Genomic DNA, 18,577 nt, shown 5'->3' with positions numbered 1-18,577 from the left:
TTAATATTAATATAAGTACATATATTAATATTAAAATACACTTAGAATGACGTTACATATATATAATATGTATATATATATATTATATATATAATAGATGTACATATATATATTATATATAAATACGTATAATTAAAATAATAAATAAATAAAATAATAAAATAAATAAATAAAATATTGAAACAAAATTTAATATAAATTATATATGCATATGTAATTTCATTCTAACTGTATTTTGTTATTAATATATATATATATCGATAACAAAATACACTTAGAATGACATTCTATATATATCTATCTATATATAAAATACAAATAACCGCAAATATATATATATAGATAAATACATATAATTACATAAAAGATTACATTAGTATACACGTAGAATTTAAATACCTATAAATGCATATATATTAAAATTCTACATGTATATTTAAATAATCTTTTAACGTTATTATGTGATTTGATTAATTAAAATGTGATTGACATGCCTGACAACACAGGGAGAAAGTGCAGAGAATTTAATTCGCAAGCACTATATTTGACCCTGTAACTCTCCAAGACACCATAAAACCTGTACATAGGGGGTACTGTTTTACTCGGGAGACTTCGCTGAACTCAAATATTAGTGTTTCAAACTGGTGAATTGTATTACAACGATGATATTTTAAGTAAAATGAAGTTTTTTGCATTTTTTACAAGCGAACGGCACTTTTATGGTCTATATTATTGTTGTAATATGTTTTACTGTTTTAAAACACTAATATTTGTGTTTAGTGAAGTCTCCCGAGAATAACAGTACCCCCCATGTACAGGTTTTATGGTGTTTTGGAAAGTTAGAGAGTCACATATAAGGCTTGCATTTCATTTTTTTCACATTGAAATTTGCCAGATTGGTTATGTTGCCTTTGAGAGCGTATGGTAGCCCAGGAATGAGAATTACCCCCATGATGGCATACCATTTGCAAAAGTAGACAACCCGAAGTATTGCAAGTGGGGTATGTCCAGTCTTTCTTAGTAGCCACTTAGTCACAAACACTGGCCAAATATTCGTTTTTTGCTTTTTTCACACAAAAACAAATATGAACGCTAAATTTGGCCAGTGTTTGTGACTAAGTGGCTACTAAAAAAGACTAAACATACCCCACGTTCAATACCTTGGGTTGTCTACTTTTTTCAAATGCTATGCCATTATGGGGGTAATGCTCATTCCTGGGCTACCACACCGTCTCAAAGGTAACATTACCAATCTGGCAAATTTCAATTTGAAAATGGAATGTTCTATATTTGACCCTGTAACTTTCCAAAACAACATAAAACCTGTTAATGGGGGGTACTTTTGTACTCGTGAGACATCGCTGATTACAAATATGTGCATTTTTTTGCAGTAAAACCTAACAGTGTTATGACATTCACAGTTAAAATGTCAGACGGAAATGCAAATTTAAAAAAAAATCTTATTTTCTCACATTTTTTTTAATTTTATTCATAATGAATTATGTTCCATATATGAATAGTTAATGATAGATTAAAGCTCTGTTTCTCCTGAACAAAATGATATATGATAAGTGTGGGTGCATATAATTTGAAAGAGGGGAACTACGGGTGAACAGACATATAGCGCAAATTCCAGTTTTTGTTTACGCTTTGTTTTGATCAGAACGTGCACTATTGACTCCGTCCTGAAGGGGTTAATAAAAGACAATCCAAATAAGAGGCCTTCTGAATCTGGTCCTGCTTCTAAAGTGGCTAGGTTTGTTAATTGAGGATCAATGTGTGGAACTATGTGTGTAAAATGAACTGATATCACTAACAAACTGAAATGTACACTGAAATAATATATCTTAATAAGTAAATAATAAATGTATTAACTTCTGAATAGCAACATAAAAAAAAATGATTAGTTTTCCTCATATTTCTTCATATATTCAGTGATATATACCCTTTGTACAGCGCTACATAATCTGATGGCGCTATATAAATAATAATATATGTAAATATATATTTTTTTCTCACATTTCTTCATATATTCGGATATATATATATATTATAACATGACAGGAGGCTTTTATATTTTGCGTAATCTTTTTTTACTCATGCCAAAGCAGCAAAGAAAAAAAAATAAGAAACTGAGAACCAAAATCAAATATAATCAGTGACTATAAAAGGCGTGGCCAACAGCATCACTTCCTCTTTCTTTGCGGCTCCATCACAAAATAAGTACTGAATGTGGTTTCCTCTTTGTACTTTTACTAGCTTTGCCATTGTTTTCTGGTATTATTACTGGTTTTACCTTTAACTACCTTCCTATATTTTCTATAGTTATATTATTTTGATTTGGGGCTTAAGGGATTCCCTTCCTCGTACCTCAGCCAGCCTCATGTTCGCTGGGGTCTTGGGACGTCTCCCTTTAAGCTTCCCGCTCACGGTGCGGCACTTTCCCGTGCCCGCATGATCACTCAAGCACGGTCGGCTGTTTTCTACCAAACGCGCCATTCGTCCAGTGAACGCCTGCCAAGTGCGAACGCTCTGTACTTATTTGGGCTTTCAAGTGCGCACTCGGACTAACTAGTGTGCGTTTTCCCTCTGGGTTGTTCCTGCGTTCAACGGCTGAACGCTCATTTGTCTCCCAACCGTCAGAGATGTGTCAGGTTCCTGCGATTTCGTGGGCGATCCCACAGACTACCGTTTTGGACCCGTGCAGCCATCTTAGGTACTCCTTAGTTCACTGAGACTGAGTTTTTCTCTCTCTCACCAATAACTTGCTACCGATTTCAGCTTGCTCCTCCAACTTCATACTGGGACCAGGCTGCAGGTTGGTACCTTGCTTGGGGTTGGTTGATACCAGTTGGGATATCCTTTATTCTGGTTTCGGGTGAGCCCCCTTATTGTGCTGCTGAGCAGACCTGCAGGTTCTAACACTTCTGGGTGAGCCCCGGTGACTTATAGCCTTCTCAACAAATTGGCCTACTGGTTGGCATCTATTTGACACCATAACCACTTCATGGTCTCTGAGATCACAGTTATTGTCGTGCCCACTGAAGACCGTCCTTGGGTGAGCCCCATTTACGCTATTGTTTAGGCCATGGAAAAGTCGCAAGTCTCAGTCGATCTTCAGGCCATGATTACCGCAGCTTGGGATTACTGGTTCCTGTATTGGTCTTTTCCTACTATGTTACTATTTTTGTTTAGAGGAACTCATGGACTTGTGATGGTGCAGTTTTTCAGAGGAAGTGATGCTGTTGGCCTCACCTTTTATGGTCACTGCTTATGTTTGCTTGGTTCTCAGTTTCTTATGTTTTGTCTTTGCTGCTATGGAGTGAATAAAGAAAGATTATGCTAAATATTCACCTCCTGTCCTTATTAAAATTAAGATTATTAGTACACGAAAGCTAGCATAATCTTCAATTATCATGTAACTCATACTGAAATATACATTTAATTAAACTAACGTTATAAATATATATGTTATTTATATACATGCCTTTACCCTGTGATACTGACGTTGACCTTGCTGAGTTTTAGGGTTACATTTTGTATGTTTGTATTTGCTTTTGTATCACACAGCTATGTTACAATGTTGCCGCCCACCCCATGTGTTCCCTATTAAGGGTTAATAAGTGTATAGGGGTTTAGAAAAATACTCCTCTCTGTCTCATTAGAGATTTTACCTTTTAATGAATGCAGCAAGGTAAATTCCTTCTGTAATACTCACATAAGAGGTTTTGCCTTGACGTGGCAGGTGAGCTTACACTTAAATGGCCACTGGAGTAATACTAAAAACCTCCAGGTATTTAAATGTGTATAGAGATTTGGAATAGTGCTCAAGTAACTTTTTTATTTGGTTTTTATTGTATGTATTGGAGCTGATGTGTACTATAGTGCATGGCCTAATTTTTTAAGTTTATTCTTAAGACTTTAAGACTTTATTACCAACATTCAATAGTTTTCATTGTTATCTTGTTTTTATTTACACGCATTCTGTTCTCTAAATTATTTTTAAGTTATAGGAAACAAATTCATTTTATGACCTAGTTTGAGAGTATGTTAATGTTGTTAATGTTAAGTTGATAAAACATTTCAATACTGTGTATTAGACTTGTGCATTGAGTTTCAAATGAAGTGCGATTAGTCCAAATTCCGTAACTCTGAGGCGCCTTGCAACCGAATCACAAAACAAATGAAACAAGAAACGGACGAGCCATTTCATTTGATTTGTGATTCAGAATTCTATCCGTTGCACCAGGCTCCAGGAAGTACATTGCCTTCACTGGGTCCCTTCCGCGTGGCCTGGGCCACACCACAATGTTGGCGGGCACCCCGGTTGCAGAGGTTGGCTGGGTGGCCGGGCCCCCTAGAGTGACGGGCCTGGTGGCAGCTGCGACCCCTGCAACCGCGGTAGTTCCACCACTGCATACACCAATTAGTACACCTTTTAGTTCATCCTAATAGTTTTTCTCATGCATGGACTGCATGGTGAAAATGTGTCCAAACCATAAAGCCACATGTACAATGTATTACGAATAATATTATAAGCACACAGTGATTATATTATGGCAGCAGTTTTTATTAATTTTCCCAAAGCTCTATGAACATTCCTATTTCTTAAACTATAAATCAAAGGGTTTAACAAGGGGGTCACTACTGTATACATCACTGACACCACCTTGACTGTAATGGCTCCACCATGTTCAGGGGTCATATACAAAAATACAGCGGCTCCATAAAAAATAACCACGACAATCAGATGGGAAAAACATGTAGAAAATGCTTGATATTTTCCTGAATCAAATTTCATAATTGTAGTAATTATCCGTACATATGAAAGAACAATGAGCAATAGTGGAACCAGAATCATTGTGGAACTGCCAACTAATTTAACAACATTGGTTAAAGAGAGGTCGCTACAGGATAGTTGGACCAGGGTTGGGGCCTCACAGAAGAAATGGTTGACTACGTTCGAACTACAGAATGATAACTGAACTATAAAGACAATGTCAACAGAAGATGTAAAGCATCCAGTCACCCAAGCAACACGGATCATTTGACCACAAGCTGTTCTGTTCATGACCATATTGTATCGTAGAGGGTTACAGATTGCAACATACCGATCATATGCCATGAAAGTCAAAAGGATGCATTCACTTATTCCAAAAAAAATGAAAAAATAAGCTTGGACAAAACAGCCTGTGAATGAAATAGTTTTCTTTTCAGCTAGAAAGTTCACTATCATTTTAGGAATAGTTATTGAGGTATAACCGATGTCAAGGAGAGACAAGTTGGCAAGAAAGAAATACATTGAGTTGTGTAGACGGTGATCAAAAGTAACAACCAGGATAAGGAGACCATTGCTGGCCAGAGTTGCTGTGTAAATAGCCAGAAAGAGCGTAAATAATACAACTTGTATAGTGGGGTCGGTGGAAAGTCCGAGAAGAATAAATTCGGTCACCGTACTGTGATTCCTAGTTTCCATAGAAATGATTGTGCTGCAGAGAAAAAATATATTAAAATATTAGCAGTGCATTTAATCCATATTTATATATACTTAATAAATATAGTATTAGAGAAGTTTCATCCAGTGGTTCTTAACTGATTATAGTTCTAAAAATGGTCTCAGCTTAGAGTTCTAAAATATAAAGTGAACAATTATTCAAATATCAATATAATATAAACTAACACTTTCTATAGACTATATCTAGTGGGGAGGGTAGCAGTACATAATAAACAATTTATTGAGGGTTGTTACTAGACTTGCACGGTGTCAAATTTCTGTCCTGGTGATTAATTTTTTCATAAAGTAGAAATATTTTAAGGACATCCGAAATTTGTCCGTATGTCGGTTCAGCTTGGCTGAATGTCGATCCAAAAAAAAAAAAAAAACCTCTATATTTATATATCAACCTCTATATTTATATATATCAAATGTATTATATAGAAATATAATTTGTTTATTGCTCTTCCTGTGTTTCCCTTTATTGCTCGCTTCTCACTTGATCTATAAATAAAATCAATAGTTAGTGACTGTTAGTGCATGATCAACAATGGATTCTAGGAGTGAACGGACATTGTACTTAATGAACAAATGCCTAGCGTGAACTGCTATAGCATGTAACACATTGACACCTGGAGAATACTGACATTAAGGGGACACTATAGGCATTCAGCTTATTGAAGTGGTCAGCTTATTGAAGACAATATAGGCACGTTTTCTCTTCATTTTAGAACTTTCACAGAGATATTAGGCTGAATCTGAATTTTTTACAACCAACCAAATTGTTGTATTTTTTTTTAACCAAAATTTGTCTGAACGGAAACATTTTGGAACCCTGAATCAATCTGGAAGAACTGAAAATGTTCTACATGCACAAGCCTGCAAATGAAGGTCAACAGAGCCATAGTAACATATAATAAAACAGAAGTACTTGGCAGAGAAGGATGCAATTTGGCTTACAATAATATTATACAACAAAAATATCTGTGTTAAAATGCATTAAAGGTGGTAATATAAAGTATAATTTAAGGAAAGGTAATAATACTTTCATAGCAGTGTAACACAAGTAGCACACAGACTAAATACAACGCACAAGAAGCAATTAAACAAAGCATTAATATTCCTTAATTGAGCATCCCATGGGTTATAGGACATGCAGCTCAAAGACAATATTTGAGATCAACATGTTCTATAATGTAGATAGTACCAGAGGCGGCTCACTAATTAGACGATTTAGGCGGCCACCTAAGGCCTCGCGCTGATGGGGGCCTCACGGCCGCCTAAATCGCCTTAGGGCAGTGTGACAGGTCGGGTCCTCGGTCAGAGACCGATGACCCGACACAGAAGGGGGCCCGGCAGCTTGCCCTTAATGCCGCCGGGAATGAGGCCCGTCCTATGCCTTACAATAATGTGTATATATAGAAACATAGAAACATAGAATGTGAAGGCAGATAAGAACCATTCGGCCATCTAGTTTGCCCAATTTTCTAAGTACTCTCAGTAGTCCCTGGCCTTATCTTATAGTTAGGATAGCCTTATGCCTATCCCACGCATGCTTAAACTCCTTCACTGTGTTAACCTCTTCAGCTGAAAGGATATTCCATGCATCCACTACCCTCTCAGTAAAGTAATACTTCCTGAAATTATTTTTAAACCTTTATCCCTCTAATTTAAGACTATGTCCTCTTGTTGTGGTAGTCTTCCTTTAAATATAGTCTCCTCGTTTACTGTGTTAATTCCCTTCATGTATTTAAATGTTTCTATCATATCCCCCCGTCTCGTCTTTCCTCCAAGCTATACATATTAAGTTCCTTTAACCTTTCCTTGTAAGTTTTATCCTGCAATCCATGAACCAGTTTAGTAGCCTGTAACGGATCGCCTGGTACCCCCTGACTGGGTACCTCCGTTGAAGGATGCTCCTAGCGCTTCCTGAGGTTTTCCAGCACTCCAGCCGCCACCATAAGCACCGTAGACTCCTTCAGAGAGCAAGACAGGAACAAGCTCTTACAAGAGCTTAATGTCAGGATCGTGACAGGGATCCAACACACAGAGTGCAAACAGGGGAAGGTACGTATACCGGACCTTAGAATGGACGGACTAACGTAAGGAGTAGGCAAAGAATGGTCAGAGACAAGCCGAGGTCAAGGGAACGAGAGAGCAGGTAAGCGAGAGACAAGCCGAGTCAAAAGGATAAGAGAAGTAAGCAGGGTCGAAAATACAAAGCTGAATCGATAACCAAAGACACAAGAGAGATAAGAGCACTGAGTGACCAGACTAGCTAGAACCATGACAGGACAATGAATCATTGCAAATCCAACTCTTTTATACCTTGGTTCTTTAATTGTGTACCACGCCCCCAAAATGTCCTGATTTGCGGTCTCTGGCGGTTCGTGACGTGATTGACGTCATGACGTCGGCTACTGAGTGCCGTGTCATAAAAGGAGGCGGGGGTTATCGCGGCCGGCGTGTAAACGGCCTGAAAGACCGAAACGATCGGGTGCACCAACCCCTTTTTGAGGATAACGTCTAGGTGTCTAACCTCCTCTGAGGTAGACACCACAGGTACCATGACACTTAGTAGTGATATAGCAAGAGATTATGACTAGCATAGCAATCCCTTGTTGCAGATTCCCCCAATAAGAGAAGGCACTCCAAATTGAGGGTGAAGTAGAACTGAAGTTTTAATGAAACACTCTGCTTTTATGCACATTTTACACACATAGTACCGCCCACAGGGTTTTGAAGAACAACCAATCCAGCACGCAATATATAGTAAAACACTCCCATTCATTCCCACAAAATTCTCCCCTCTGTCTGTGATATAATTACTGAACACAATGGGTTAATGTAATTATTACAGGCAGGAAAAATATACTTGTATCTTTAAAACTATACATTCAATCGTCATAAAATTACATATTAATAATCAGCATACTTTAAATATAAACACTCTCAAAAATCATACAAATCCCTCCAGTGGTTAAAAAGTTAACTGGAAGTCCTTTCTATTTCAGGCAGAAAAAAAAAAGTCCCATTCGAATGCACAAACGGGGCACCATTCGTGCAATTGGCTCAGTACAGCAGTACATTCAAACTGCCGAACGGGACTTAGTTTCCAGCAGCAAAGTCTAAGTGTAGGAGAAGGTAAGGGTCAGTGGTGTTCGTTGAAATGTGTAGCCGATTTTAGTTCCATGAATTTGGCTGCACACACCGCTGACCGCGTTCGGCTGAAAAAAGATGGCCGCCGTCACATGTTCGTCTGCACGAACAGCGGCCCCCCAGTTGGCAATTTACCTACAGCAGGCTCCCAGCCTGGGAGGTAAATTGCCTGCACACTTCCACTTCTGTGTGGTCTGTCAGTGTAGTACTTGGTTCAGTAAGCCCCATTTACTGAACCAAGTGGGAGAAAGCCCTGCACAAAGGATTTTAAAGGTTTGGGGACATAGTCTTAAAGGGGCATTGCCACTCAAAGTCTCAATATGTCCCCAGATGGTTCTTAAAGGGCCAGCACAGTGCAATACAAGTCCATAAGCCCAAATGCAGTTCTTAAAGTGCCATACACAGTCCAATATAAGTCCATAAGCCACAAGACTGTTATTAAAGGGCACAATCTCCCAGGGGCCATAGTCAGAAGGTAGGAGGCGGGCAAACAGGCCCCTCCAAAAACCAGTGGCAAGGTCACTTTCGCCACATAGCCCTTCTCTGAACTCTCTGTATCAATATCCTTCTGAAGATACGGTCTCCAGTACTGCGTACAATACTCCAAGTTGTCACGATTCGGGGAACCCAACACGCTAACACACACACAGACACACACACAGAAAGTGTGCAGTACCGGACCTTAGAGTGGCCGGGCTAAGCACACACAGAATAGTCAGGAGACAAGCCGAGTAAGGGGAACCAGAAAATAAAATAACGAGAAACAAGCCGAGGTCAAAGGGTAGGAGAAAGTCACAAAGTCAGTATAACAAGCCAGAGAGTACGTAACCAGAAATCACACGTTCAGAATCAATACTATAAAGCAAAGACCACAACAGGGCAGGGAGGAACAGGAAAGGTAAGTATTTAAACCATCAGGTTAATTCTGATTGGATAATTTCCAATCAGAATTAACAATCACACGTGGGAGATATCTAAACCTCCCACTGTGATTGCATGCATGCTGCCGCTGGGGGGCATGGAGGAAGACGCGGGCGGCATCCGAGGCTGGAGGGATGCCGCTCGCCGAACCCACGTGGAGAAGGGGACCGCGGACGGCTGGAGGGTGAGTGCCGCGAGCGGACTGCAGCCTCCCCTTGCAGCCGCCCGCAGGATCCTGACACAAGTGAGGTCTCACCAGTGTTCTGTACAATATATTAGGTAGTAAGGAATACAGAAGAGTTTTTTAGTAAAATGTTTTATAATGGAAGTAGCACATGGATTAAACAGCATTAACATTTACATAAACAATTTTCAATTTTAAGTAGCCAACAAGCTGAATGACAGCTCTCAGAGTTATAAAAGAGAAAAATGCAGAACATTAACTGTGAAAATGCACAGTAACGTGTTGGATAATGAATATTGCAAATGATGAAAATCATTACTTACATTACAAACACAATACAAGTTTTAATTTTACAAGGCTACTAAAAATCACCTATTAATGTTCTAACTGTAATACTTACTGCTTAAACTGCCTACTGAAACTCTCCTCAAATGTATACTTTCCTGTGGCCACCTCCACAGGGCGCCTATAGTGGATGGTTGGTGTGCTCAGCCCAAAGGGTAACTGGTCTGGTCTGGACCACAGGAAAACATTTTCAAATTTACCTGATTCTTCTTTCTTATGCCTTCCTCACCCACTCCAAGGGGGACAATGATCTAACCAATCAGTCTTCGATCCCTAGAAATGCTAGACAGGTGCTTTAGGCATGCCTGACATGGGAAGGAGAGATGGAGTGTGATCATTGGGATTCATGCAGAGCAGGCTCCGTTGTTGGGTTTCTGTCTCCTGTTGCTCCACAATGATGCCATGTTTATGTCATTAGTAGACTGGTCTGAAAATGAGAAGGGTGTGTAAGGTGGGGGGGAGGCTGAAAAATGCCCCTAGCCGAGAGGCACGCCCAACAATGCAATTTTACCAAGTTTATAGAACATTCATAAAAGTTTATTACATACCGGTACTTTTAAAGCATGTCCCTTTAATTAAGGGACAAGAAATTATGCATTATTTTTATTACATTGTAGATGATGCATTAAAAATATAATACAACAAATTCAAAGTAATATTATATAATAATTAAAGATAAAAAGGTACTTACTTTGTTTTGCAAAAATGTTTTGCAAAATCCATACATTACATTAACAGCCTTGACTTTTTCTAAAACCAGGAAATAGCCAGCTTAACCAATCAGGAACCTCTCTCCGATCTATGGAGTCTGTAATGTCAGGCATGGTTAGGTCATTGCTGCTGGAGGACAAGAGATCGATTAGCAGAAATAGAGACTCCATGTGTGAATCATCAGTTCTGCTCAGAATAGGGGATTCTGGGATTTGAAGATTAACCATCAGCATTCTGTAAGCTGACCTACAACTCCTTGACAGCTTTGCTATGATTCCTGGTTAGACACCGTTGGTACATTTACAAAACAAAAAGGAGATAAGCCAGAAATAAATCTTCAGTGTTGTTGGTAAAAATCCGCCTTAAGTTGTTTTAATTAATAAATAGATATTAGCAGCTACAAGTTACAGACACATTTCCTACCTTTTAATCCCTTAAGGACCGCGAAGGTACTAGGTACGTCCGACAAAAAAGTCTTTAAGGACTGTGGACTTACCTAGTACGTCCTCGGCAAATATGAGCCATCTTTATTACTTAACCGATCGCTGCCGTTCCCCCCGCCGGCGATCGGTGTTGCTCCCAGTCTGGGGGGGACTACCTGCCAGCCCAGACAGTCCCCCCTCGGCAAATTAGGCCCCCGCAAACCATGTGATCACTCTGAAAGAGCAATAGGAGTCCATAGTGCTACCTGCAGGGGGACTGCCTAAACTGACAGGCAGTCTCCCTGCTTCTGTTAAAATAAAATAAAAATATGTTAATAAAAAAAAAAAAAATATATATATATATATATATATATATATGTATGTATATAATGGAAAATGTATTCATACTTACTGTAATTTTCTCCATGGCAGCACAACATTGGGTAGCTCCTCCCTATCCTGATTGGACAGGAATAATAATTAAGCAGTATAAGTACCACCTCCTACCCCTCCTTCCCCAGTCTTGTTTTCAGCAATAACCCCGGGTGGGACCCTTGCGCTGCCATGGCCTATGGCCAGGAAAAGAAAATTACAGTATGAAGTATGAATACATTTTCCATTTTCCTGGCCATATCCATGGCAGCACAACATTGGGCAATACCCAAGCAATAACCCAGGGAGGGAAGAAGACACAGACTCAAACATTTTTGAATGCAAAGTGTATTAGCACCACAATCAAGTGACAAAACAAAAGTAATCACGTATCGGATACTGACAGAATGGATTTAGCAAATTGCTCTGATAGACCTGTTCTGACATCAATTTGGTAACTCCTAATGAATGTATTGGTTGAAGACCATGTGGTTGCTGTCACGACAGTGACCCCTTCACGCAGAGTGTAACCTAACTATAGAACGTATACCGGACCTTAGAATGGCCGGGCTCACGTTAGAGTAGTCAAATGGGATAGCCAGAGGTCAAGGGATGACAGAAGACGGAATAACGATTAACAAGCCAAAGTACAGGGAACCAGAGAGTAGAATAGTCAAATAGAGTAGCCAGAAGTCAAATACCAGGAGAGAATACCAATAAACATAAAGAGCACTATGGGAACCAGCAAGAACCACACTAGGGCGTCTTACTGCTGTCAAGACAGCCCTTTTATAGTGTGGTGTGTTTTGCTTTAAAACCACGCCCCCAAAAGGTCCGGGTGCGTGGTTGCGTCATGATCCTGCCGGCTTCCAGCCGACGGCAGTGGCGCGCATGCGCCGAAGTTAGAAATTCCGCTCCGAGTGAGCGGCCGGCGTCAGAGGTGCCGTGCCGCTCAGTGAAGGAGGATGCTGTACTGCGTGGGTCCGAGGTTGACAGGTAAGGTATCGTGACAGTACCCCCCCCACAAGGACCGCCCCCAGGGCGGTTAGAACGCCTCCTTTCAAATAAACGAATCAGACGGGGGGCGTGCACATCAGAAGCGTCCACCCACGAATGATCCTCAGGTCCATAACCCTTCCAGTCTAAAAGGTATTGAAGTTTACCCCTAGAAAAACGAGAATCCAAAATAGACCTCACCTCATATTCGTTTTGTCCCTCCACAACTTCAGGAAGAGGAGGAGGGGTATTACGAGTAAACCGATTACAAATTAATGGTTTGAGAAGTGAGACATGGAACGAATTCGGTATTTTCATATTAGAGGGCAAACGAAGACTGTAACAAACAGGGTTGATACGTTTGAGAACCTGAAATGGACCAATGAATCTGGGAGCGAATTTCATAGATGGGACCTTAAGTCTAATGTTACGGGTACTTAACCACACTTTATCCCCGATCATGAACGTGGGAGCAGGTTTCCGATGCCTATCCGCATTGGCTTTGTACACACTAGCCCTTTGAGTCAATATTTGTTTAACCCCTAACCAAGTCTCCCTCATGTTCCTAACGGTGTCATCTACACTTGGCACTCCGGTAGAATGAATGGAACTCGGTAAAGTTGTAGGATTAAACCCATAATTAATAAAAAACGGGCTGTGTAAAGTGGATTCATGGATATGATGATTGTGAGCAAATTCTGCCCATGGTAACAGGTCCGCCCAGTCATCTTGATGAACCGAAGTGAAACAACGGATGTATTGTTCCAGGCATTGGTTCATCCTTTCTGTAACCCCATTAGATTGGGGATGATAAGAAGAGGAAAGATTAAGGTTGATACCTAACTGTCCACAAAATGATTTCCAGAAACGAGAAATAAATTGAGGCCCTCTATCAGAGACAATATCTTGGGGTACTCCATGTAAACGGACCACTTCTTTTATAAATATATACGCCAGTTCAGATGATGTAGGTAATTTATAAAGAGGAACCAAATGAGACATCTTGGAGAATCTGTCAATTATCGTTAATACGACAGTGTAGTTCTTAGAAGGGGGTAGGTCTACTACGAAATCCATAGCAATACTTGACCATGGAGTCTCTGGAATAGGTAAGGGCATGAGGAGTCCTATAGGACGACCCTTAGGCGATTTTGTAGTGGAACAAATATTACAAGCAAGGACAAACTCACGCACATCCTTTTTGTAGGAAGGCCACCAGAACCGTTCCGCCAGCAATGATGTGGTTTTATGTATCCCTTGATGCCCTGCCATTTTGGAGTCATGCATGAGGGATAATACTTTATTCCGATAGGTTAATGGCACATATAGTTTTCCTTGAGGAACAGTCAAGGTAGTACGATCTTGGAATGTAGAGATCTCCTCTATTAATCCCGATGAGACTTTAGCAAAGACAGTTGCTACAATACGATTATGAGGGATTAAAGAGGACATAACTTCATTGGAGGAAGTAACAGGTTCATATTGGCGGGATAGAGCATCCGCCTTAGTATTTTTTGACCCTGGCCTGTATGTAACAACATAATTGAAACGATTGAGGTATAAAGACCAACGTACTTGTCTGTCAGACATTTTCTTGGCTTCACTGAAGTAAGAGAGGTTTTTATGATCTGTAAAAATGGTAACAGGGATGGGTGACCCTTCAAGCAAGTATCGCCATTCTTTAAGGGCAGAAATAATTGCCAACAACTCTCTCTCCCCTATATCGTATCTCCTCTCAGTTTCCGTTAATTTTTTTGAAAAAAACCCACAAGGATGCAATGGTTGATCATCCGAAGGTCTTTGAGATAGTATTGCTCCTATCCCTGACTCGGATGCATCTACTTCCAGTATGAAAGGACGAGAAGGATCAGGGTGTCTTAATACTGGTGCTGAGGAAAAGGCTTCTTTCAATAAATCAAAAGCTCTTTTAGCTTCGGTACACCATTCCCTGTGATTTCTTCCCTTCTTAGTCATAGCAGTAATAGGGGCTGTTATAGAAGAGAATCCTTTTATGAATTTTCTATAGTAATTGGCAAACCCCAGGAAGCGTTGGATTGCTTTGAGTCCAACTGGTAAGGGCCATTGCTGAATGGCTTCTAACTTTTTCGGCTCCATTTGGAAACCCGTACTAGAAATGATATATCCCAGGAAATGCACTTCTTCCTTGTGGAACAAACATTTCTCCAATTTACAATAGAGACCATTCTCTAATAACCTTGAAAGAACCAATCTGACATGTTCATAGTGTTCGTTTATGTTTTTTGAATAAATCAGGATATCATCCAAATATACGATTACAAACATTTGTAAAAAGTCTCGCAACACATCATTGATGAAGTCCTGAAAGACTGCTGGGGCGTTGCATAAGCCGAAGGGCATAACTCGATACTCATAATGACCATAACGAGTATTAAAAGCAGTTTTCCATTCATGCCCTTCTTTTATTCTGATTAAATTATATGCTCCCCGCAAATCTAGTTTAGAAAAGACAGTAGCTCCTTTTAACCTGTCAAATAGTTCAGTCACTAAGGGAATAGGATAAGCATTACGGATAGTAATCTTATTCAACCCTCTGTAATCAATACAGGGTCTTAAATCCCCTTCTTTCTTAGATACAAAGAAAAACCCCGCACCCGCGGGCGATGAGGATTTAGTGATAAACCCTTTCTTTAAATTCTCGGCAATGTACTCCTCTAATACTTTATTCTCGGCCATCGACAGGGGATAAACCGTACCTCTAGGAGGCATAGTACCAGGCAACAATTCAATAGGACAATCATAGGGACGATGGGGAGGTAATTTTTCTGCCTCTTTAGGTTCAAAGACATCTTTAAGGTCAATATATTGGTTGGGTATTTGGGTAGTCAATGGTTCCATAGTAGGTATATTGATTAAGCCTACTGGTTTAATCGGAGTAATGCATTTACTGTGACAAGAATCTCCCCACTTAATGATCTCCTTCTTTTCCCAGTCAATCGACGGATTATGCTGGACTAACCAAGGAAACCCAAGTATTACAGGAAAAATAGGAGATGTTATCTGTTGCAGAATGATAACCTCCCTATGAAGAAGACCTGTAGATAATACTAGAGGAATGGTCTCCTGGGTAATAAGAGGTATCGATAATGGTCTACCATCTATGGCCTCAACGGCCAAGGGTGCCGATCTTTTTTGGAATGGAAGGGTATTTTTCTGCCCGAATGAGAGATCTACAAAATTCTCAGCAGCCCCAGAATCAATTAAAGCAAGGGTGGATATTTTCTTTCCCTCCCATTCTAAAGTAATAGGTAGAAGAAGCCTGAGATCTTTTTTATCATTGAAGGAGGACATACACATAACACCCAAGGCCTGTCCCCCTTGTGAACTTAGGTGCGAGAGTTTTCCGGCCGGTTAGGACAATTCACTCGTGTATGTCCCTTCCTGCCACAATACAAACATAAACCTTCCCTCCTACGGTATTGTCTCTCTGTCTCAGACAATCTTGTAGCCCCTAATTGCATGGGTTCTGGAGGGGTTTCGGACGAGGGATAGGTTAGAGCAAGACGTTCCGGTACTCTCCTAGGTCTCTCTCTGGTGTTCTGCCTGTACCTAAGACGTTCGTCAATATGAGCTAAATATGTTATTAGCTCCTCTAGAGTATCTGGTAAATCTCTTGTGGCCACTTCATCTAGGATTCTATCAGATACTCCATTCAGGAACACATCTACGAATGCTTGTTCGTTCCATCTGACTTCTGCAGCTAAAGTACGGAATTCCAAGGCATAATCTACTAGAGAACGGGTATTTTGTCTTAAACGCAATAAGGATTTGGCAGCGTTAGTCTTTCTGCCTGGGGTATCAAAAGTTCTCCTGAAAGCTGCAACAAAGTTAGTGTAATTAAAGACTATGGGGTTGTCATTCTCCCACAAGGGATTAGCCCAGGTTAAAGCCTTATCTACTAACAGGGTTATAATATACCCAATTTTAGCTCTATCGGTAGGGTAAGCTCTAGGATGGAGTTCAAAATATATGCTTATCTGATTTAGGAACCCCCTGCATCCGTTAGGATCACCCCCATACCTGAGAGGTGCTGTAGCCTGATTGGAAGTGCCCGTAGGTAGCACTTCCATGGGATGTTCTTGGGGTCTCAGACTAGGAGTCTGCTCCTCCGGCTGGAGATAAGCAGTGCGGTTAATTAAGGTCTGTACGGCGAGGGCGATCTGGTCCATACGATGGTCCAGCTCCTCAAACCTATTGTCCGCACCAGGCCCAAGAGGGTTAACACCTGCAGGGTCCATGGCCCTAGTGTAATGTCACGACAGTGACCCCTTCACGCAGAGTGTAACCTAACTATAGAACGTATACCGGACCTTAAAATGGCCGGGCTCACGTTAGAGTAGTCAAATGGGATAGCCAGAGGTCAAGGGATGACAGAAGACGGAATAACGATTAACAAGCCAAAGTACAGGGAACCAGAGAGTAGAATAGTCAAATAGAGTAGCCAGAAGTCAAATACCAGGAGAGAATACCAATAAACATAAAGAGCACTATGGGAACCAGCAAGAACCACACTAGGGCGTCTTACTGCTGTCAAGACAGCCCTTTTATAGTGTGGTGTGTTTTGCTTTAAAACCACGCCCCCAAAAGGTCCGGGTGCGTGGTTGCGTCATGATCCTGTCGGCTTCCAGCCGACGGCAGTGGCGCGCATGCGCCGAAGTTAGAAATTCCGCTCCGAGTGAGCGGCCGGCGTCAGAGGTGCCGTGCCGCTCAGTGAAGGAGGATGCTGTACTGCGTGGGTCCGAGGTTGACAGGTAAGGTATCGTGACAGTTGCCTTACAAATGAGTTCAGGAGAGACTTTGGCTGTGGCTGCCCAGGAGGATGAGAGGGTCCTAGTGGAATGGGCTTTAAGACCCACAGGGACCGGACATTCTGAAGATTGATATGCTTGTACAATAGCTGCCACTATCCACCTGCTAATGGTAGATTTGGGGGCTTGCATTCCCTTTCTACTACTGGTATGAAGGACCAAGAGACTTTGAGAAGTGCGCCAAGCGGCAGTTCTCTCAATATATATACGAAGGCATCTTACTAGGTCCAGTGATGACAGGTATGTTTTATCTTTTTTTTCTTGGAGTTCAGACCTCAGAAATGGAAGAACAATATCTACGTTGATATGAAAAGCGGAGGTGACTTTAGGTCTAAATTCAGGAATTGTACGGAGGATAACTCTGTCCTTGTGAAAGACCGTAAAGGGCTCCTCAATGGATAGGGCGTGAAGTTCCGAAACTCTTGCCGGAAGCTAAGGCAATCAACAAGACCGTTTTGATAGAGAGAAAATGCAGAGGAATCGATTCAAAGGGTTCAAAGTGTTCCAAATTTCAAGGCATTGAGAACCAAAGGCAGATTCCAGGAGGGAACAAATGGCTTAATTGGAGGTTTTATTTTAAGGACTCCTTTAATGAACCTGATAACATCCACGTCCAATGCCCACCTGTGATTGGTCAAGGCGGACAAAGCTGAAACGTGTACCTTTAATGTATTATAACTTAGGCCTTTATTAAGACCAGACTGCAGGAACTCCAAAATATCCGTGGAAGAGGGATTCTCCAGATCAATGCATTTAGGAAGAACCCAGGCAGAAAAAACTTCCCATACTCTGTAGTAGGTGGCTGAAGTGGAATGCTTTCAAGCCTTCAGCATAGTGTCTATTACGGCTTGGGAGAAGCCTATGTTCGCAAGCCTGTCCCTTTCAGTCTCCATGCCATGAGATTGAGTGAAATTGAGTTTGGATGCAACACTGGACCCTGGAACAGTAGATCCAGAACTCTGGGGAGGTTCCACAGACAGACTTTGGAGTAGGGGAGTGGGTCTTCGAGGCCAATAAGGTGCTATCATGATGAGAGATACCTGCTCTGTTCTCATCCTCCTCAGGATTGGGAAGATCAGTGGAAATGGAGGGAACGCATACCCCATTCTGAATCTCCAGGGACTGG

The 18,577-nt window shown here is 40.9% G+C and overlaps 1 protein-coding gene across 1 annotated transcript; it reads right to left on the bottom strand.

Moving 5' to 3' along the window:
- Nucleotides 1-4,549: 4,549 nt before the first annotated feature.
- Nucleotides 4,550-5,476, bottom strand: LOC134586074 (olfactory receptor 13C2-like). The gene has a single exon (XM_063441584.1). It carries the CDS (start codon nt 5,474-5,476, stop codon nt 4,550-4,552), a length of 927 nt encoding a protein of 308 aa, XP_063297654.1.
- Nucleotides 5,477-18,577: the final 13,101 nt, after the last annotated feature.

This window comes from Pelobates fuscus, chromosome 2 (assembly GCF_036172605.1).
Source record: "Pelobates fuscus isolate aPelFus1 chromosome 2, aPelFus1.pri, whole genome shotgun sequence".
In the NCBI taxonomy this organism is placed as follows: Eukaryota; Metazoa; Chordata; class Amphibia; order Anura; family Pelobatidae; genus Pelobates; species Pelobates fuscus.
Note: the sequence above shows the minus strand (reverse complement) of the source record. Positions and strands in the feature narration are given on the sequence as shown.